Source organism: Diaporthe citri, assembly GCF_014595645.1.
Source record: "Diaporthe citri strain NFHF-8-4 chromosome Unknown scaffold_6, whole genome shotgun sequence".
NCBI lineage: Eukaryota > Fungi > Ascomycota > Sordariomycetes > Diaporthales > Diaporthaceae > Diaporthe > Diaporthe citri.
The window spans coordinates 1,910,358-1,928,791 of NW_025064851.1; the positions used below are offsets into that span (position 1 = coordinate 1,910,358).

The following is an 18,434-nucleotide window of genomic DNA, read 5'->3' on the forward strand; positions in this document are numbered from 1 at the left end:
TGTCAGATAACGACGTCGTCAAGGCTCCAAGTCTACAACCAGAGGCTGGCACCAACCATCGTTCCAAAATATGTGCTACTGTAAGCGTGGCCCTTTCGACACAGGCTTCCTTCCCCCAGAAAGCGTTCAGGCTGCTATACTGCGATTCCCCCGTATCATGCCACAAGTTATACGGTGCCTAGGTACTAGGCTTCTGTGCACCTGACACTATTTGTTAGCTATAGTAAAAGCCAAGACACTGGCTGTAATCTTTGAGGCATTAGAAACATTGTCGATCTCCCCTTATTCACACCGTCAATTTGTTTTCACATATGGTAATATGCAATTTTATGTTTCTGGCACCCGTATGTCAGGGGTAATGAACTCTTCCAATCACATCACCGTGTGCAACAAACAGTGCGAATCATGTGCCTATTTACCGGGTGGCCGTGGGATGTCGACATTGTTCCAAGACGATCGATTCATGCCGAAGCAGTTTAGTTAAACTTTCAGAGATGCCTCTTCGGATGAAAGTGGAACACTCCAGGGGATAAGCCTCCAGAATCAGGGGGATTTACGTTTATTTCATCTTCGATCCCCAGTAAGTCTCGGTGCCCTGAATCAGTTCGGACGAACTCTCACTGAAATAGATTCACACTGAAGCCCGATGCCAAGTCGCTCGATCCGGGGTATCCGATGCGCTGCTTTCTGTCATGACTCCATCATATAAGAGAGAAAGCAGTCTTCAGGCCGTGGAGGATTTGCTCTTTGTGCAGAGCATCAAGTCATTCATTCAGGGTTCTCGTCTCTATCCGAAGGTACTGAGCTTACACTCCTTTACAAGTCACTCATTCTTTCCCACACAGACCCAAATTCAAAATGCAGAGCCTTACCAACCTCGTCCTCCTCGCCAGCGCGGTGGCCCCTGTCTTGTCCGCCGCGATTGCACCAATCGAGAAGAGGAGTGTTTTGCACATTGCGGCTGATGTTGATGCTGGTATTCCTTTCGACACCAAGGTAGTCGACTCGGACGCTTATAATACCTTTGTCAGCACCGAGGTAGTCCTGCTGGAGGGGACGGACAAGCGCCAGGACGCCGACCCGGATCGCAACTCCACAATCCCAGATGCTATCTATACACTGCAATGCACAGACGACGTATGCTTCTTTCTTCGTAAACTACAGGATCAGTGTAACTGACATTTGATAACCAGGGTTTCCGCGGAGACTGTCTGGTATTTGGTGCCAAACCTGGGGCTTGTGTGTCCTACTTTGACTTCCAGCCCGCCAACTCCACAGAAGTCAGCGACCGCTTCAACAACAAAGTCACTTCCCTCTCTGTGAACACCGGTGGTGACTGCCAGTGGTATCTGTATGTTCAAATCAATGCAAATAAAATCCCTCATGATGCTAACCCGTGACTTACCAGGTACGAGGGTTGCAATGATAAGGGTGACGACCGTGGGTTCACCAGCTCATACAACGTAAGTCACGATGTTTTTCTGAAGCCACGCTCTTTTGTCGACCCGTCGCGGTCGGTATTCTCAGATACATGTTGACTAACATCCGTGTGTTGCTTGTAGTACAACCTTGCCGTCCCCGCCGAGGACGACCCCCGTACTGTCGAGTACGAGAACCAGATTACGTCCTGGAGATGCTAGGAATCTGGTGATAGTGTCCCTGTTTTTTTCACTGGGATTACGCAGAAGTCGCTGGGTGCGTTTCCGTAGCAGGCAATGGTTATCGACGGCCTAGATAGCTCGCTAGAAATAGACGGGTTGTCGGCCGCACGCCTATGTATTCTTTTCGATCAGGCAAAATCTTAACAACCACAATTTTGGGTCATCCTGACCACTGAGAATTTTCTTCGAGCTCTCTCTTCATGGAGTTCTCATAGTTCCGCTGCATTGATTCTGGTGTCCTGCTCTCATGCCACCGTCTACCCGGGACAGCATGCCAGCACATCTTGTTATACTCTGAGACCATTCGTGTTGCCTTGTATGCCCCCAACAAGACAGATTATGGGATATGCGGCCAGAACATACTTCTCACATTGAAGATTTTGAGGACTAAGCGTGCAGTTGGGGGTGTAGTGTTTCTTTCGAGTTGCAAACGTCACGGGATGCAGCTTAGCTTCGATATCAAAAGTTAGGTTCAATATCATGCATAGAAATGTCAGATCTGGCCAGGATAGGGGGCTACAAGATTTGGATGCTCCATCCTTGGTGCGGTAAACCTACAAGGAGCATATCATGCGTACTATCCAGGAAAGGTAGATACTTCTCATCTGAGTGTCTAATTCCAACACAGGCCCCCCGTAAGACCTTGGGTCACAGTACTGGTATGACATATTCGCTTGTGTCGATATTACGAACCTGCACAGAGAAAGGTGAGCGCTCAAGCATTCTAAACCCCGCTACATATCAAGCATGGCTGGGACGTTAGATTGATGACGCCGGCTGGTGGCTGTGCATATGCACTACCCTTATTCTCCTCACTCATGGCTCTGAGAGTTGCAATGAGGGGGAGCCCGGGACGAGCTGCATAGCCAAAGCTCGGCTGACAGGCACCACGATGGCACACTTTGCAGGCAAGGTTCAGATGATCTCCGAACATGCGCAGTGGAACGTAGCATTTCCCGCACATATGAAATTAGAACGACATCCCAGAGTCTTCCTGCATGCCATGGCACTCAAATTGATCACCTTACAAGGTTTACCTGTGCTATAAGCAGATGAACCTCCCGCTGCAGCGTTCCTGATCTTTGACCCCGTTCGCCATCGTTCTCCCGATTGTTGAACCTGCGGCCGTCGGCGTGGCGTAGCAAGTCTTCAACTATCAACATGGCTCCAACGACATACCTGCTGCAGGCTGTCCTGCTTGCCGGCATTGCGTCTGCTCAGTGTCCTGACTATTCGTCATATTCCACGCAGCGTCACCCTCCATTTTCCAACGGGACATATCAGCTGTCCTATATGCGGCCCGACCCAGCGTGCCGGACTTTCAACTCGTCCGATGTTGAAGGTGTCCTAGTTCAGATGCAAGGCGTAATCACGGACCCGGACTTATACCGTCTCTTTGAGAACACATACCCCAGCACCCTTGATACGGCAATCAAATGGAAGGGATTTGCGGCGAATAACTCGGAGGAGGAATTGACCTTTGTGATCACCGGAGACATCAACGCCATGTGGCTCCGCGACTCGGCCAACCAGGTGCAGCCCTATCGATCCTTGATCAAGGCCAACGACTCTTCCACAGACGGCCTTGCCTCACTCTTCCGAGGTGTCATCAACATTCAAGCACGGTACCTACTGTTCGGCCCTTTCTGCAACGCGTTCCAAGCCCCTGTCGAGTCAGGCATCCCTCCTGCAGAGAATGGGGCTGCAGTTGGCGTCACCGTGAAGCCGGCATATGACAACTCGACAGTCTTCGAATGCAAATACGAACTTGACAGCTTAGCTGCGTTCCTCGAGGTGTCTACCGACTATTACGCGGCAACGAATGATGTTGAGTTTTTCGGGAAATTCCAATGGCTTTCCGCTGTCCGGGCTGTTCTAGATACGGCAAAAGCCATGCTCACACCAACTTACGGTGAAGACGGCCGGGTCCTCGAGTCGCCGTACACGTTCACCCCCGGACTCAATGGCGGCGTGGGCAGTCCTGTCGCAAATGGCACGGGACTGATCCGCTCAACCTTCCGCCCTAGCGATGACAACACGCTGTACCAACTCTTCATCCCTGCCAATATGATGTTCTCGCGGAACCTTGTCACCACGGCGGAGATCGTGGCGGCGTTGGGTGATGCCGCCCCCGCTGGCCTGGCCGCGGAGATGACGGATTTCTCGAACTCGCTGAGGGAAGCGATTGAGAATTATGGCATCGTGACGGACGCCACTACAGGCACAAGGATCTTCGCGTATGAGGTGGACGGCTTCGGGAGCACGGCGATCATGGACGACGCTAACATACCTTCTCTGCTGTCAGCACCGTTCCTGGGGTACCTGGATGTCAAAGACGAAGTCTACCAGAACACACGAACGGTAATCCTGGACCACACAGGCCCGACGGGAAATCCTTACTTCATGCGGGGCCCAGTGATCAACGCCGTCGGCGGTCCACACGCAGGTCTTGGCCAGGCATGGCCAATGGCAAGTATCGTGAGGATCTTAACGACCGATGACGAGGCGGAGATCACAACTTCGCTGAAGGAGATTCTCAGCAGTACGGATGGGCTTGGGTTGATACATGAGAGTGTAAACACCTTCAATCAGAGCGATTGGACAAGGCAGTGGTGAGTTGCACGACGGCGTTTCTGTCTCTAATCAAGCTGACCAAAATTAATTAGGTTCACGTGGGCAAATGGACTGTTCGGACAAATGATCCTGGATCTCAATGCAACACAGCCGGGAATACTTCAGCAAAGCTTCCAGTAAACAACTGACCGTGATGCTGATCATCTGGGAAAGACAACTCAAGCTGTCCAATCATATTCAGCCCGAGATCCCAAGGCTCCAATCACAACTGTGCAATTTTGCGAAATTCAAGGCATAGGTAGACATTCTGCCTTTGCAAATTACATACCCCTGATAGCTCCTCTTGTACATGTTAATGCAGCACTCTCTGTGAAAGAATGTAATGTTTCGTTTCCGAATAGAAAATCGGACATTGGAAACAATGATATTATTGGAAGACAATCGGGGGAGGACGAGCTTCAACGGTGCGATCTGGTTATGGTTTGAAACGCAGCCCTGATCTAAGACTGTTTGATGTTTAATTATTCTCGCTGAGAGACAAAGCCATTTTCAGACGAACAGTCCCATTGATTTAGCTTTGAAGTCAGATACCCTCGCTATTCTCGGGGCCCTTTGTTGCTTGATGCCTGTGTAGTTTCAGCGAGAAGGCTCATACATAAGACCTGATTCTGAGTAATGGTCCTCAGGAACGTGAGATCTGAACTTGGGCAAATAACATGGGGTATACGACGGCATCAAAGGCTGGATTACCTTAGACGCTTGATGCCTGGGAAGGCAACAAAACGATGGCAAAGGGGCGTTGCCGGGGTTGAACTTAGGCTGTCATTTCTGAGCTCTATAGATAATCAGGCTCCTTCCTGAGTCGCACGAAAGCTATAAAAAACTTGACAACCTTCAATGTTCCCGCTCGCATACTCACTGTACTTGAGCTCATCCAGCCGAGATCCCAAGAAGAAACATTTCAAGGGTCAACATGACATCAATCAATTCCTTCCGAGTCTCCTCAGACATGGATCAAAGCCAAATCATCGCTGGCAAGCCTGTCGCGGTCATTGGAGCAGGTCTCTCCGGACTTGTCGCTGCCAAGTAAGTTCGATAAGCCCAGCCGTGCTTCGATCCACACTGACCAGATCCAGGCATCTAGCTGCCGAGGGTTTTCAGGTCACCGTTTATGAGCGTCGAAGCCAGGCAGGTGGGCTCTGGACACTTTAGCCGGACCCAAACGCGCCGTTCGCATCTGCAGTTTACGGAGATTTGCAAACCAACTTCCCACGCCGGCTCATGGAGTTGCAGGATTATCCATGGACCAGCCAGCCTCTGTTCATGCAACACGATTTGGTGCATGAATACCTTGCGGGGTACGCCCAAGATATTCAGCAGAAGTGCAACAGCCGTATACAATTCCACTTCGATACCAAGGTTGTGCGTTTATTTCATAAGGCATATGCTGGAGGTCATTGGGAGCTCACTTGGGAGTCAGTGCTCACAGCAGAGAGTGGCACCTCCCAGTTCTTATACGTCATCGTGGCAATTGGTCTCTATGACGAACCATCGATACCTGATTACGAAGGGCTTGCAACATGGAGGGAATTGTGGAGGAACTCAGTCTCTCATGCGAAGTCTCATCGAAACCCAGACGCCTTTAGGGGCAAGGTCAGTCCCAGGTTTCCAATTTCAGACACAACCTAACAAACTTGAATTCTTTGATCATACAAGACTGATCATATTTTCAGAACGTGCTCATCGTTGGTTATCAAGCATCCGGGTTTGATATCGCCAGTAAGATCTCGACTTATGTGTCCAAGCTGTGGATTTCTTCAACAAGACCACTTGCAGGTGGACTACCTGCGAACGCTTTGCCTATGAAGGGAGTGTCTCGCTTCCTTTCCTCCCCGCCTTGGGTTACTTTTACAGATGGGCAAACTCTTGTCGGGGTCGACCGCATAATCTTCTGTACCGGCTACCAATACCATCAGCCTTTCATCAAGAAGAGCCGCAATACCGCGGAACCACTTTTCCCCAGCGGTTCTTACATAAAAAGGTTTACATGAGCATACCATCTATATCAATACCCCGACTCTCGCATTTGTTGGGATAGTGAGGGATGCAGTCCCGACTTTTCTCATTGTACAAGCCCAGCCTGCTTTTGTCTCACGGTTCTTTGCTGGTCAATTACGATCCCTGCGCCAACGAAACGAGGATTCACAACATAGGTTGCCATGTCCTCTATTCATGGATTACCTCCTGCGATTAGAGAGTCTGTGTAAGTAATCTGACAATAGCCAGGTATGGAGTGTGTCACGCTATACTAATCCAGTCTTTCGTTGGACATGTGAACTGGATCTGCTCAGAACCAAGCGACGTGAGGTCAGAGGCGCCTTTCTGGCTCAACCGCCAACAACAACAAGGATATGGAGCACGGAAGACGTGATCCATCGATATCATTGCAAATTTCTTTCCGTCGGATACAATGTCAAATCCAACATCCAAACCCTCTTGCCCTTTCTGGTGCTGTCTTATGGCTACCAAGGTGACCGTGAACTCAAACGGCCTCTACCATTTCAAGGGTGGGCATGGCATTTGGGCGCTAATCTTCGTCGGTCACTCCTTGACACGACCCAAGATTTGGACTCACAATTGGGCCCAGGCAGCAGCGATGTGATTATGCGAGGCAGAAGAGCACTGTTCATTCTTTTCTGTTGGAATATTCTAGATATCTAGGCTATTATTAATACGGGATATCCTTTTCCCCATATGTTTACCACTATATGGAGGATAATAACTATAAATAGGGGCCTTCCCTCCCATAGAATAGACGTTAGCTAGCCTAATAAACTAAGCATTTAACGCTATTATTTTAAAGGTTATAAGCTCCGGAGCTTACTTAAAATGGCAACGCTAACTTAATACGGAAAATATACATTACATAACACTCTTAATCGCCATTACTTCTTAAACCTTTTAAAATAAATAAGCTTTATACTTTAAGATAAACTTTTTAATTAATTACTTAATTAGGCTAATTAATAAGCCCTTAACCAATTAAATCGCCCCATTTAACGTTATAAATCAACCTTGTCTCTTAACCCGGAGCCCACACATAAAAACCACAACAATCCTCAAACTCCCTTAGAAACACTTAACTACATCTCAGCCATTCTTAGTCCATAATACCTTAAAAGTATACCATTTGAAAGCCCTTCTTCTTCTCTTTATAATTATACTACTTTAATACCTATATCTTTATTTCTTAACTTATTAAATTTATTTAAAATTTATTATATCTTTCTTTTTATTATTTTAATTATTTTAATAAATATTTTACTTATTTACCTTAAAATGATATCTTTTAATAAATATAGTGTTTTATGTTTTAATAACATGGAAAATTATATATATATTTAAGCGTTAAAATTTAAGCTTAGCTTAAAAAAGAAAATATTATTAAGAATAATTTTAAGAATCTTTTTAAGGCTTATCTTTAGCTTAAAATAAAAGAGCTTTTATTAATATTAAACTTATATATAAATAAGGGCTTATTATATTTATAAAAAATATAAATAATACCTAAAAAGCATAAAATATATTTAAATTTTATTATAAATTCTTTAGGTTTATAAGCTAATATTTACTTTATAAAAAGTTTTTTAATATTAATTTTAATAATTTTAAAATTATAAAAAAATATATTAATAAGCTAAAGCTCTTTTTAAAGGATTTAAAAGCTAATAATATAATTCTTTTTAAATAAATTATAATTAATTAAATTTTCCATAACTTAAATAATAAATATATTAGCTTTATTTAAAATATAACTTAAAGTTTTAAAAAAGATTTAAATGCTTATATAATTAAATTTCTTTTCTTTAGCTTATTAAATAAAAGTAAAGGGAAACTCTTTAAATTATTTAAAAAAGCTTTATATATAAAGAATAAGAAAGATAAAAAAAAGATTATTATATGCCTTAATTATAAAATAAAGGGCTATATTTAAAAGAATTGCTATTTCCTTTATTTAAATAAAGTACTTGCTAATTAAAAAATAAATAAATAAAGAAAAGAAAAGGAAAAACTACTTTTTTAAGGAAGAATATAAGCTAAGAAAAATAAAAGAAAATATAAAAGTAACTCTTAGCTTTATTAGCTAATATAAAGTTTTTTATGGCTTTAAAAGGCGCTTAGGAAAAATTTATGGCTTATATAATTATAAATAATTTAATAAAAAATACTAAATATAATGAGAATTTATTAAATTTCTTATAACTTTCTTTTAATAACTTAATGGGAATTAAGGTAAATAACTCTATATATACCCTATATATATATATAATAACCATAGCAGCTAATAATAAATTCATAGAAAATTAATAATATATAAATTCTATAGAAATAACTGTAAATATTGCTATAAATATAATTAATTTTTAAGATATATGCTTATTTAATACTATATATATTATTAATAAAACTATAAAATAAGGTAATGTAGGTATTATATTTATAAATAAAATAAGGGATTTAATAATTAAGCTTTTAGAAATAAACATTATAAAGAAATTTTTTAATATATATTATATACTTTCTTTAAGTTTAAATATATTTAAATATAAGTATATAAGTAATAAGATTAAATTAAAATTAAAAAGAAATATTATTAAATTATATTTTTAAGAAATAAATAGTTTAATAACTTAAGAATATTAAAGAAATAGCTTATATTTTATAAGAATTAATATAATAAAATAAATAAATAAGCTAAAATATAACCTTTAAAAATATATATAATTTAATAAAATTTTAATATAAATAATAAAAATAAAGAAGAAATATATAAATAATATTGCAAATTAAGCTATATAAATATTTAAGCCTTAAAAATATTTCTTTAAAAATATAAAATAAATATATTAATAAATAAATTTATTTAAAAATATATAAATAATTATAAAATATGCTTAAAAGCTAAGCATATAATTAAAATAAATAAGATTAGCTTAAATAATTAAGTATATAATATATTTAAAAGAGTATATAGTGATATAAGCGGTTCTTTAAAACTTATATATAATAAATATAAATATTATATATTATTTCTTAATAAAAGAACTTAATATTTAAAGGTTTCTTTGCATAGAAATAAAGATAAGGTATTAAAAGCCTTTATTAATTATAAAAATAAAGCAAAGAATAAATATAATAAAAGAATAAAAGAGTTCTTTATAAATAATAAAGGCGAATATATAAATAAATGATTTAAAATTTTATTAAATAAATACTTTATAAATTACTATATTATGCCTTTATATATAAAAAAGCTAAATGGCTTAATAGAAAGATTAAATTTAATTATAATAAATAAAGTTAAAAGCCTTTTATATATAATAAATCTACCTATATACTTATAAGGAAAAGTAATAAAATATATTATATATTTATATAATATTATACTTTATAAAAGCTTAAGGTATAAGTATTTATATAAAGTAATAAATAAAAGAAAACCTTATATAAATAACTTAAAAATATAGGGATTTATTATATATTTTTAAAATAATAATTATATAATTAAATTAAATTTAGAGAATAAAAAAGGAATATTATTAAATATAATTTTAAAATTAAATATATATTAAGTATAGGATATAGAAAATAAAAAGCCTTTATTAGTTTAAGATATTTAAATATTTAAGGATAATATATTAATATATAATAATAATAATAATAAATAATAATAATAATAATAATAATAATAATAATAATAATAATAATAATAATAATAATAATAATAATAATAATAATAATAATAATAATAATAATAATAATAATAATAATAATAATAATAATAAATAATAATAATAATAATAATAATAATAATAATAATAATAATAATAATAATAATAATAATAATAATAATAATAATAATAATAATAATAATAATAATAATAATAATAATAATATATATATATTCCTAGAATTATAAGAATAAAGGGAAGGAAATAGGGAAGTAAATTCTCCTTTTATTTTAAATAAGATAATAGTTTAAGGGAATCTAGAAGATTATATATATATTATATAAAATATATTATTAAATAACCAAATATTTATATTAAATTCCTAAGAAAATATATTAAAATACTGCTTAATTGCAGCTAATATTAATAAACCATCTTTTTTAAAAAAGGTATTAAATAACCTAGAAAAACCCCTATGGGTTAAATCTATGCTAAATAAAATATATAATTTATAAAAATAAAATACTTATATAATAATGAATTTACTATTTAGCTATATGGCTTTAAGGGGGAAGTAAATATATAAAAAGAAATATATAAATAATCCAGCTATTATAAAACTTAATTAAGTAATAAATAATGAAAGTAATATTAAATTTAAATTTAAATAAATTATTTAGGGATATAATTAAAAATTAAGGGTAGATTATTTAAAAACTTTCTTTATAATTTACCGCCCTAAGATTTATATTATGCTATTAATAATAGCAATAAATAAAGGGTATTATATATATAATTATAATATTAAAAATGCATTTTTATACTTTAATATTAATTTTAAAATATATATAAAATTACCCTTTTATATATATAATAAACTAAAATATAAAAATAAAGTTATAAAATTAAATAAAGCTTTATATTATTATGAGCTAGCCTTGGGTTGTTTATTGTAAGGTATTTAAATAAGGTTTATATTTAAAGTGTAAAGGAAAAGGTTTACTCCCTATTTATACTTATGCTAAAGCTTATTCTTATAAGGCTAAAGCCTACTAATTAATTATAATAAGCAAAACTTAAACCATAATATATTTTCCTTTTTTAAATCCTTATAGCAAGCCTTAAAAAATAGCTATATAATAAAAAATAAAGAATATTATAATTTAATTGCGAATTAAATATTACTCTTTACTTAGCTATTTAATTATACCTTAACGCCTTTTAATTATGCTAAAGGCTTAACTTATTATTTATAATTAATATATCTTAACTCTTATAATTTAATATACTAGCTAAAATAAATAAATAAAAGATAATTATTTAGGTATAAGCTAGCGATTAAATTAATAATATTTTTATAATTCTTTAATACAAACCTTTTATATAAGCTTCCTTATTTAAAACCTTAAAATTATAAATTTATTATATAATTTATAATTAATTAATGCTTAATTATAAGCAATTTGCTTTATTAATAGGAATTTCCTAAATTTTAAGCATTTTTATAACGTTAAATTAATTAATATATAATTAATTTGCTTTAAGCTTAGGTTGGCATTAAATTAACATTACTTTTAAGCCTTACCCTATAAAAAAAATTTTACGCCCCCTTAAATAAACTCCTTTTCTTTATTAACCTTAATTAATAAAAGCTATATTTTTATTTTCTCATAATGATTAAAATAATTATATTTATAATAACTAAGTTAGCTATATACAAAATACTTAACTTTACTTATTAAAATTACTATAATATTAATGTTTATTGCTTTATTATTTTAAAGTTAAATATTATTTTCCTTTGCTATGGCATTAAAAATACCCTTATATTACTATAAAGCAAAGTAAAAGGCCTTAAATATATTTAATTACTTTTTATAATTAAGCTAAGCTTTTATTATAAAAATTAAGCTATTAGCTATTAATAATATTTTATATTTATTTAACTAATTTTAAGCCTTTATTATATAAATTAATTAATTAAATTAAGCAAGAAATTCTATCATCCCCTTTTCACAGCGTTATTATAACGTAATTAAGCTAAGCTTAGCATACCTTTGCTTAAAAGGGTTTTTAAATATAAAGCAAACCTTTTTTAAAAAGCTTTTTAGCTACCCCTTAAATATCTTTATAAAATTAATATAAAGTAAAGATTAATTATGGAAAGTTCTTAATTAATTAAATATATAAAAGAATTAAGCCCCTTTAATATTAATTGCCTTCTTATTTATTATAAATTTAGCCCTTATTTTTATTAACTAAGTTGCTAAATATTCTTAAAATAAGAGTTCCTTTAAATAAAGAAGGACTTAACGAGCTATTATTATTTTTTCTAAATCTCGCTATATTAAGTTTTATATAATTATATTATGGGTTTATAATATAAAAGGACTTTAAATATATATTATAAGCTAACCTTAAGTTATTTATTATAAGGTATTTAAATAGGGTTTATATTTAAAGTATAGAAAAAAAAGTTTACTTTTCATTTACATCCGCGCTAAAGCCTATTCTTATAGGGCCAAAGCCCACTAATTAATCACAATGGGTAAAGCTTAAATTATAATATATATAAGCTAAAATAATTACTTATGCTTTAATATAAATATTTAAAAAATATATTAATTAAGCTAGGATTTATTATTTATTTATATAATAAAGGCGTATTTATATACCTTAATAAATAAATTATATTTATATATTATATAAATAATATTATTATTATAAAACTTAATAATAATAATATAAATTTAATAATTAATAAATTATATAAAAATATAAAATTAGATTTTTAAGGAGATTTAATAAATTTCCTTAAAAGCAATATATATATAAATAAAGAAGATAAATAAATAACTATAAATTAAAATAAATATATAAATAAAATATTAAAAAGATTTAATATAAAAGAAAAGGTTAAGAAAAAGGAAATAATCCCTTAACTTACACTATATACCCCTAATAAAAAATTAAAAAAATACACTAACCAAGCTAATAAACATATTATAAAATTATATTAATAATAAATAAGGTTTATATTATATATTAGCTTAAAAATAAGGTTAAATTTAATTTATTTTATAAATAAGTTAGCTAAATATATAGCAAACTTAAGATTAAAGTATATAAAAGAATTAAATAAAATATAAGGATATATATATAAATTCCTATATATATTTAAAGTATATAATTGCTTAAAAAATAATTTATAATTAATAGGCTATATAAATTTAAATTAAGGTAATAATATATTTATTAAAAAAAGCACCTTTAATTATATATTTAGCTTATATAATATTAATAATAATAATAATAATAATAATAAAATAAATCCCATAAGCTAAAATTCTTAGCTATAAAAAATATCAGCACTTTCCTTTATAAAAGTTAAATATATAAATTTAAAAAAAGCTATAAAAGAAGTTAAATATTTATATAATTTACTTAAATATTTTAATAATAATTTAAAAATTAACTTTAATCTTAAGCCCCTTACTATATATATAAATAATAATAAGGCTAAGAAATTAACTAAAAATACCTTATTTTATAAAAAAACTAAATATATAAATATTATATATTATTATATAAGAAAAGTAATAAAAAATAATAAAGTAATATTAAAATATATAAATTTTAAGTAAAATCTAGCAAATTAGCTTATAAAACTAATAAATAAACTATATTATAAAGAATTTAAAGAAAGGTATAATTTAATAAAAAAATAATATAAAAATATTAAGCTAAAAAATAAAGAAATTTTTTACTTATATTATAATGCATATAAAATAAATTAAGGTATTTACTCTTTAATAATTAAAATTAAGATTTTTTCCTTTATTTATAAAATATATAAATAAATAAAGTAAATTTAATTATATATATATATAATATTACCCTAAATACTAAAGGTTTTCCCTTAAAAGAAATAATTAAAATAATAAAGGTTTTTCCTAAAAAATAAGCATTACTTATATAGCCCATATATACCATATATATATATAGTTATAATATACCTATATTGCATTTATATATATTTAATTTTATATAGAAAATATATTTTTATAATATATATAATATAAATAAAATAATATATAACTTTAATATATAAAAATACTGTAATATATTATAATTATTATAAAATAATTAATAAATCCTATATAAAACTATAATTTAATATATAATACCCTATTAATTATAAGTTTAAGTTTAAGTAATAGTAAATTTTTAAGTTTTTTGCCTAAATATATATATACTTAATAAGTAAGTTTTTCCCTTTTTATAAGGTTTTCTTATTATATAATTAAATATTCCTTTTTTATAAATTAAATCCCTTATATATAAAATAAAATAAATAAAAGGGAATTAGTTTAAGGGGGGCTATTAAAATATTCTAAATATTTAGGCTATTATTAATACGGAATATCCTTTTCCCCATATGTTTACCACTGTATGAAGGATAATAACTATAAATAGGGGCCTTCCCTCCCATAGAATAGACGTTAGCTAGCCTAATAGACTAAGTGTTGGTTGGGTTAACGTACGTTGGTTGATAGCAGACTGGTTGTATTCGAATCGGCTATATAGAAGGAAGGAGGGTTGCGGCCGTAGGCTGCAGAACCTCCTTCTGGCTATAGACTATCTAGGGGTGGTCACGTGCTACCGCACGTGACCCTTGCCTGCCGGTGCTCTAGTGCCAATTGCCCATAGTGCCTATCGCCCATAGTGCTGCTGTCCCCCTATGGCACGTCCATAACCACACTAAGCATCCAACGCTATTATTTCAGATTTTCATGGGTCGCTGGGCGGAGTTCTGCGACGGACTCCCAGATGGAGATTCTAAAGACAAGCGCTACCCAGAACCCAGGGGAAAAGGCAAGAGCGGCTCAAATGAATTCTGTTGCACTTGAGATCCACCGCAAACATTGGTTTGCGACGGAAGCAAAGACCCTGCTAGACACTCCAAGATGTTGCTTCAACAGAATTATCTTCCTCCGCTGGCTAGCCACAGCAAAATGGCAGCGAATCTATTGGCGAGGCGGCCGATATTCATCATAATAAGCACATTCCTTATCATTACTTTTTTCGTCCTTCAGTCAAGCTTTCGCCCCGCGCCTCTGCGGAGCCCGACTGCATATTTTGCAGGGGCTTCAAAACCATGCTCGATTGACGACACCAGGAACAATACTTTGGGTGTTAGTCCATCGTCAAAACAAACCTGATGTGCTTTGATCCATCATTGACAACCAAGTTAGTTCGAAAAGATCTTTGTTGTCGGGCTGCCATCGCGAACCGATCGCCGAGATGGGATGGTTCTTGGAGCAGCACTGAGTGACATCGACATTGAATTCGTCGATGGCGTCCTGGGTCAGGATGTTCCCGATAAGGCTGTTCCGATGAGTCCAAATCACGGACGGCTGCAAGACCCCTCAATCGGCAGCTGGCATGCACACATTAACGCAATCCAAGAGTGAGCTATTGTCACGACTGTGCTTCCCACGCTTGTCGAGACGATACTGATTTTCTCTGAATAGAATCGTCAAACGGAACTTGTCAACTGCTTTGATTCTGGAAGATGATGCAGACTGGGATGTGCGGATCAAAGACCAGCTCCTGGACTTCGCGACTGCAACACACACTCTCACACAGCCTTTGGAGGGCACCTCCGGTTCCTATGCCGATCCAACTTATCCGATCCCCAAAGGGCAGGCCAAGGTCCGCGAGTTCCAACTCCATAATCTCCCAAAGACTGTTTCCCCACGGCATTCACCATATGGAGACAACTGGGATCTTCTCTGGGTCGGCCATTGTGGAATGCACTTCCCATTGGCAGACGACAGAAATCTACCAAAGGGCCGCGTCGTTTGGACAGACCAAACCGTACCACAGAAGCAGTATCTCTGGAATATTGATCAGCCTGAAGATATCAAAGAGCAATATCCTGAACACACTCGTGTCGTCCACCATGCCCAGGAAGCAGTGTGCAGCCTCGGGTATGCTGTTACTCAGAAAGCAGCTCGCCAGATTCTTTTCGAAATTGGCCTCAAGGATGTGGACGCCGCATACGATATCAATCTCCGAAGGTTCTGTGAAGGCCTGGAGGGGCGCGGGTATCACCGGTGCCTGACAATGCAGGTGAGTGGTATTGATATAACTTCGTTTCTTCCCTGCGCTATGGCAAGTGTACCTCAGATGTTGACAAAACTACAGCCAGCTCTCTTTCAGCATCACAGGCCGATGGGGCCGCAAAGTGCCGAGAGCGACATATCGGATCACGGCGACGGATGGCAAGACAAACCGTTGACCGACATTGTAAGATGGAGTGTTCGCTTGAATGCAGAGGAGATAATGAATGGCGGCCGAAATTTTGTTGATCAGTGGCCCGACACGTAGCTGTGGTCTGCCGTCAGCTGGGAGTCAGCACGGCCAGGAAAATACGGCAGTACTCTTAATACAATAGACTTTACCAATATTTTCTCCTTGAACAACCCCTACGGAAAATAATGAGCCCAGAAAGAGGACTGAAGTGCAACCGATCCCGGTCAAAGACATTATACAGAGCAGCTTTCGAGGCGTACAGGGTCTTTGCCGGGTGTGCGAGGATGACAAGGTCATGAAATTGCCGATGAAAGAATTTGATGTTAAGACTGAATATCAATTGTGTATTCGCAAGCTATGCAATGACAATCCCAATGCCTGAACGACCCACCAGCGAAGCATACCATTCCCAGGTGCCGCTGTCCCGTGATCCCTCTATGTGTAACTCCAAGGAAATTCCAAATCTAAACCCCGTTCATATGGCACCTCCATATATTCATTCAGTTCTACTCAGTGTAGCCATCGGCCCGGTCAACAGCAGTGGCCTGGGCATACTTCTCAGGCGAGACGCTGACGGTGGGAAGGTAACCCTGGGGGTTGACATCCTCGCCCACGGAAGGAATTGCCTCAGCAGAGGCGTTGATTCCGACCGTGATGTATCCAACAAGACCGTCCTCCAGGCTGTCGCCGAGCTGGGTAACATCGATGATGGCAGAGTACCCATCTCCATTGGCAGAGCTGTACAGCTAGTCCTCGGCGTTGGTCGTGCGGTTCAGCGTCAGCTTGTGCGCGGAGTAAGGGCTGAGGTTGTACACGTCCTCGAGGAGGTCCTCCTCGAAGGAGAGCTGGCCGATGTGCTGGATCGTGGACTGCGAGTAGCCGGTGCCGTTCGTGACGTTAGACTGTGCGGTGATGTGGATATGCGTAGTGCGTGTCACGTAGTAACCGGGGAAGGTCGTCAGGAACTCGACCATGCCGTCGCTGTTGGTGACCTGGACACCGCGCAAGAAGGTCTCGTCGTCGGTGGTGCCGTCATCGCGCTTTGTCCAGCCGTCCAGGAGCTCGACGGTGTCCGGGTCGACTCCCGTGAAGGAGCAGTAGCTGCCGGTGGCGTTGCAGTTCCAGATGGTGAGCGCGACGCCGGACAACGGCTCGCACGTCTCGATATCAATGACACCGATGTCAAAGTAGAAGTCGATGCCGGTCTGGTTCTCGCGGAGATCGTGGCGGACCATCTCACCGTCGACACTGCGTGGTTGTTAGAACCGGGGCTCGTGATGCGCCATAGAAAGGGTAGTGAGATAACTTACCCATAAGGACCCCAGATGGTATCAGGGGCAAGAGCACAGGTAGTGTTTTGAATGTCCTGGTATTGGAGTGTGTTTCGCTTGGACACGTCGTTGGGAGAAATGTTTCCGGACTCAACACGACGGCGGTAGAGAGGCTGCGCGCGCTTCTCCATGATGTCTTCCTTGCGCTTTGCGATGGCGGATGCGCACTTGTCTGTGGAACGGCCGATCATCTGAGCCTCTTGTCTGCGGACCTCCTCGGTGAGCCTCTCCGGGTGGGCCAAGACCCCAGAAAGAGGGGGAATAGCCAGTGCTGCGGTAGTGAACTTCATATTTACGGTGGTGAAGGGTGAATAGTGAAAAGATTCAAGATACGCTTTTGCTGGTAGTTACATGAATGTTTCAGCGAGAGAAAGAATGACTTGAATACGAAATGTCGATCACTTTAGAACCATAGCTCGGTAGGTCTCGCCTGAAGACATTCTAATGTGGATATCCAGATTGTCGTCGCCGTGAGGCTTGGGCCATGTCCCCCACAATTTCGACAGAGCCAAGCCTAGGAACAGCCAGAAAAGCACTGGCCTCAGCCTCATTGACGTGACAAGGATACCGCTTGATCATGACCCATGTTTCGTCCAAACTGTTCCCCCAATCTTGGCTTCGCTTTTGGCCCCAAGCCAGCGGCATGCGACCAATCACATGGAGCGGAATTCAAATGGGCGTCTACAATCAGTACTTGGTATTGCTTCTTTCCCGTCGCTAAGGAGAGGTCTAGTGCGAATTGCGGACCCCGTTGTATTCTTGACGCGTCTTCGGGGCCCACGCTCCTGGCTACCTCGGCGAGTGCCCTGCTGAGTCGT

At 36.6% G+C, this 18,434-nt stretch overlaps 4 protein-coding genes across 4 annotated transcripts; 3 read left to right on the forward strand and 1 right to left on the reverse strand.

Moving 5' to 3' along the window:
- Window positions 1-858: 858 nt before the first annotated feature.
- Window positions 859-4,415, forward strand: INS49_012557 (uncharacterized protein; the record flags this gene model as incomplete). The annotated part of the gene is made up of 7 exons (XM_043173260.1): window positions 859-1,137; window positions 1,194-1,351; window positions 1,409-1,463; window positions 2,290-2,296; window positions 2,363-2,368; window positions 2,971-4,273; window positions 4,328-4,415. 7 exons carry the CDS (start codon window positions 859-861, stop codon window positions 4,413-4,415), a joined length of 1,896 nt encoding a protein of 631 aa, XP_043022557.1.
- Window positions 4,416-5,244: 829 nt separating this feature from the next.
- INS49_012558 (uncharacterized protein) lies at window positions 5,245-6,286 on the forward strand (the record flags this gene model as incomplete). The annotated part of the gene is made up of 4 exons (XM_043173261.1): window positions 5,245-5,321; window positions 5,372-5,427; window positions 5,479-5,888; window positions 5,969-6,286. The coding sequence occupies 4 exons, from the start codon at window positions 5,245-5,247 to the stop codon at window positions 6,284-6,286; spliced, it is 861 nt and encodes a 286-aa protein (XP_043022558.1).
- Window positions 6,287-15,276: 8,990 nt separating this feature from the next.
- Window positions 15,277-16,271, forward strand: INS49_012559 (uncharacterized protein; the record flags this gene model as incomplete). The annotated part of the gene is made up of 3 exons (XM_043173262.1): window positions 15,277-15,437; window positions 15,502-16,102; window positions 16,182-16,271. The coding sequence occupies 3 exons, from the start codon at window positions 15,277-15,279 to the stop codon at window positions 16,269-16,271; spliced, it is 852 nt and encodes a 283-aa protein (XP_043022559.1).
- Window positions 16,272-17,031: 760 nt separating this feature from the next.
- Window positions 17,032-17,906, reverse strand: INS49_012560 (uncharacterized protein; the record flags this gene model as incomplete). Its single annotated transcript, XM_043173263.1, has 2 exons — window positions 17,032-17,533; window positions 17,596-17,906. 2 exons carry the CDS (start codon window positions 17,904-17,906, stop codon window positions 17,032-17,034), a joined length of 813 nt encoding a protein of 270 aa, XP_043022560.1.
- Between the last annotated feature and the right edge of the window lie 528 nt (window positions 17,907-18,434).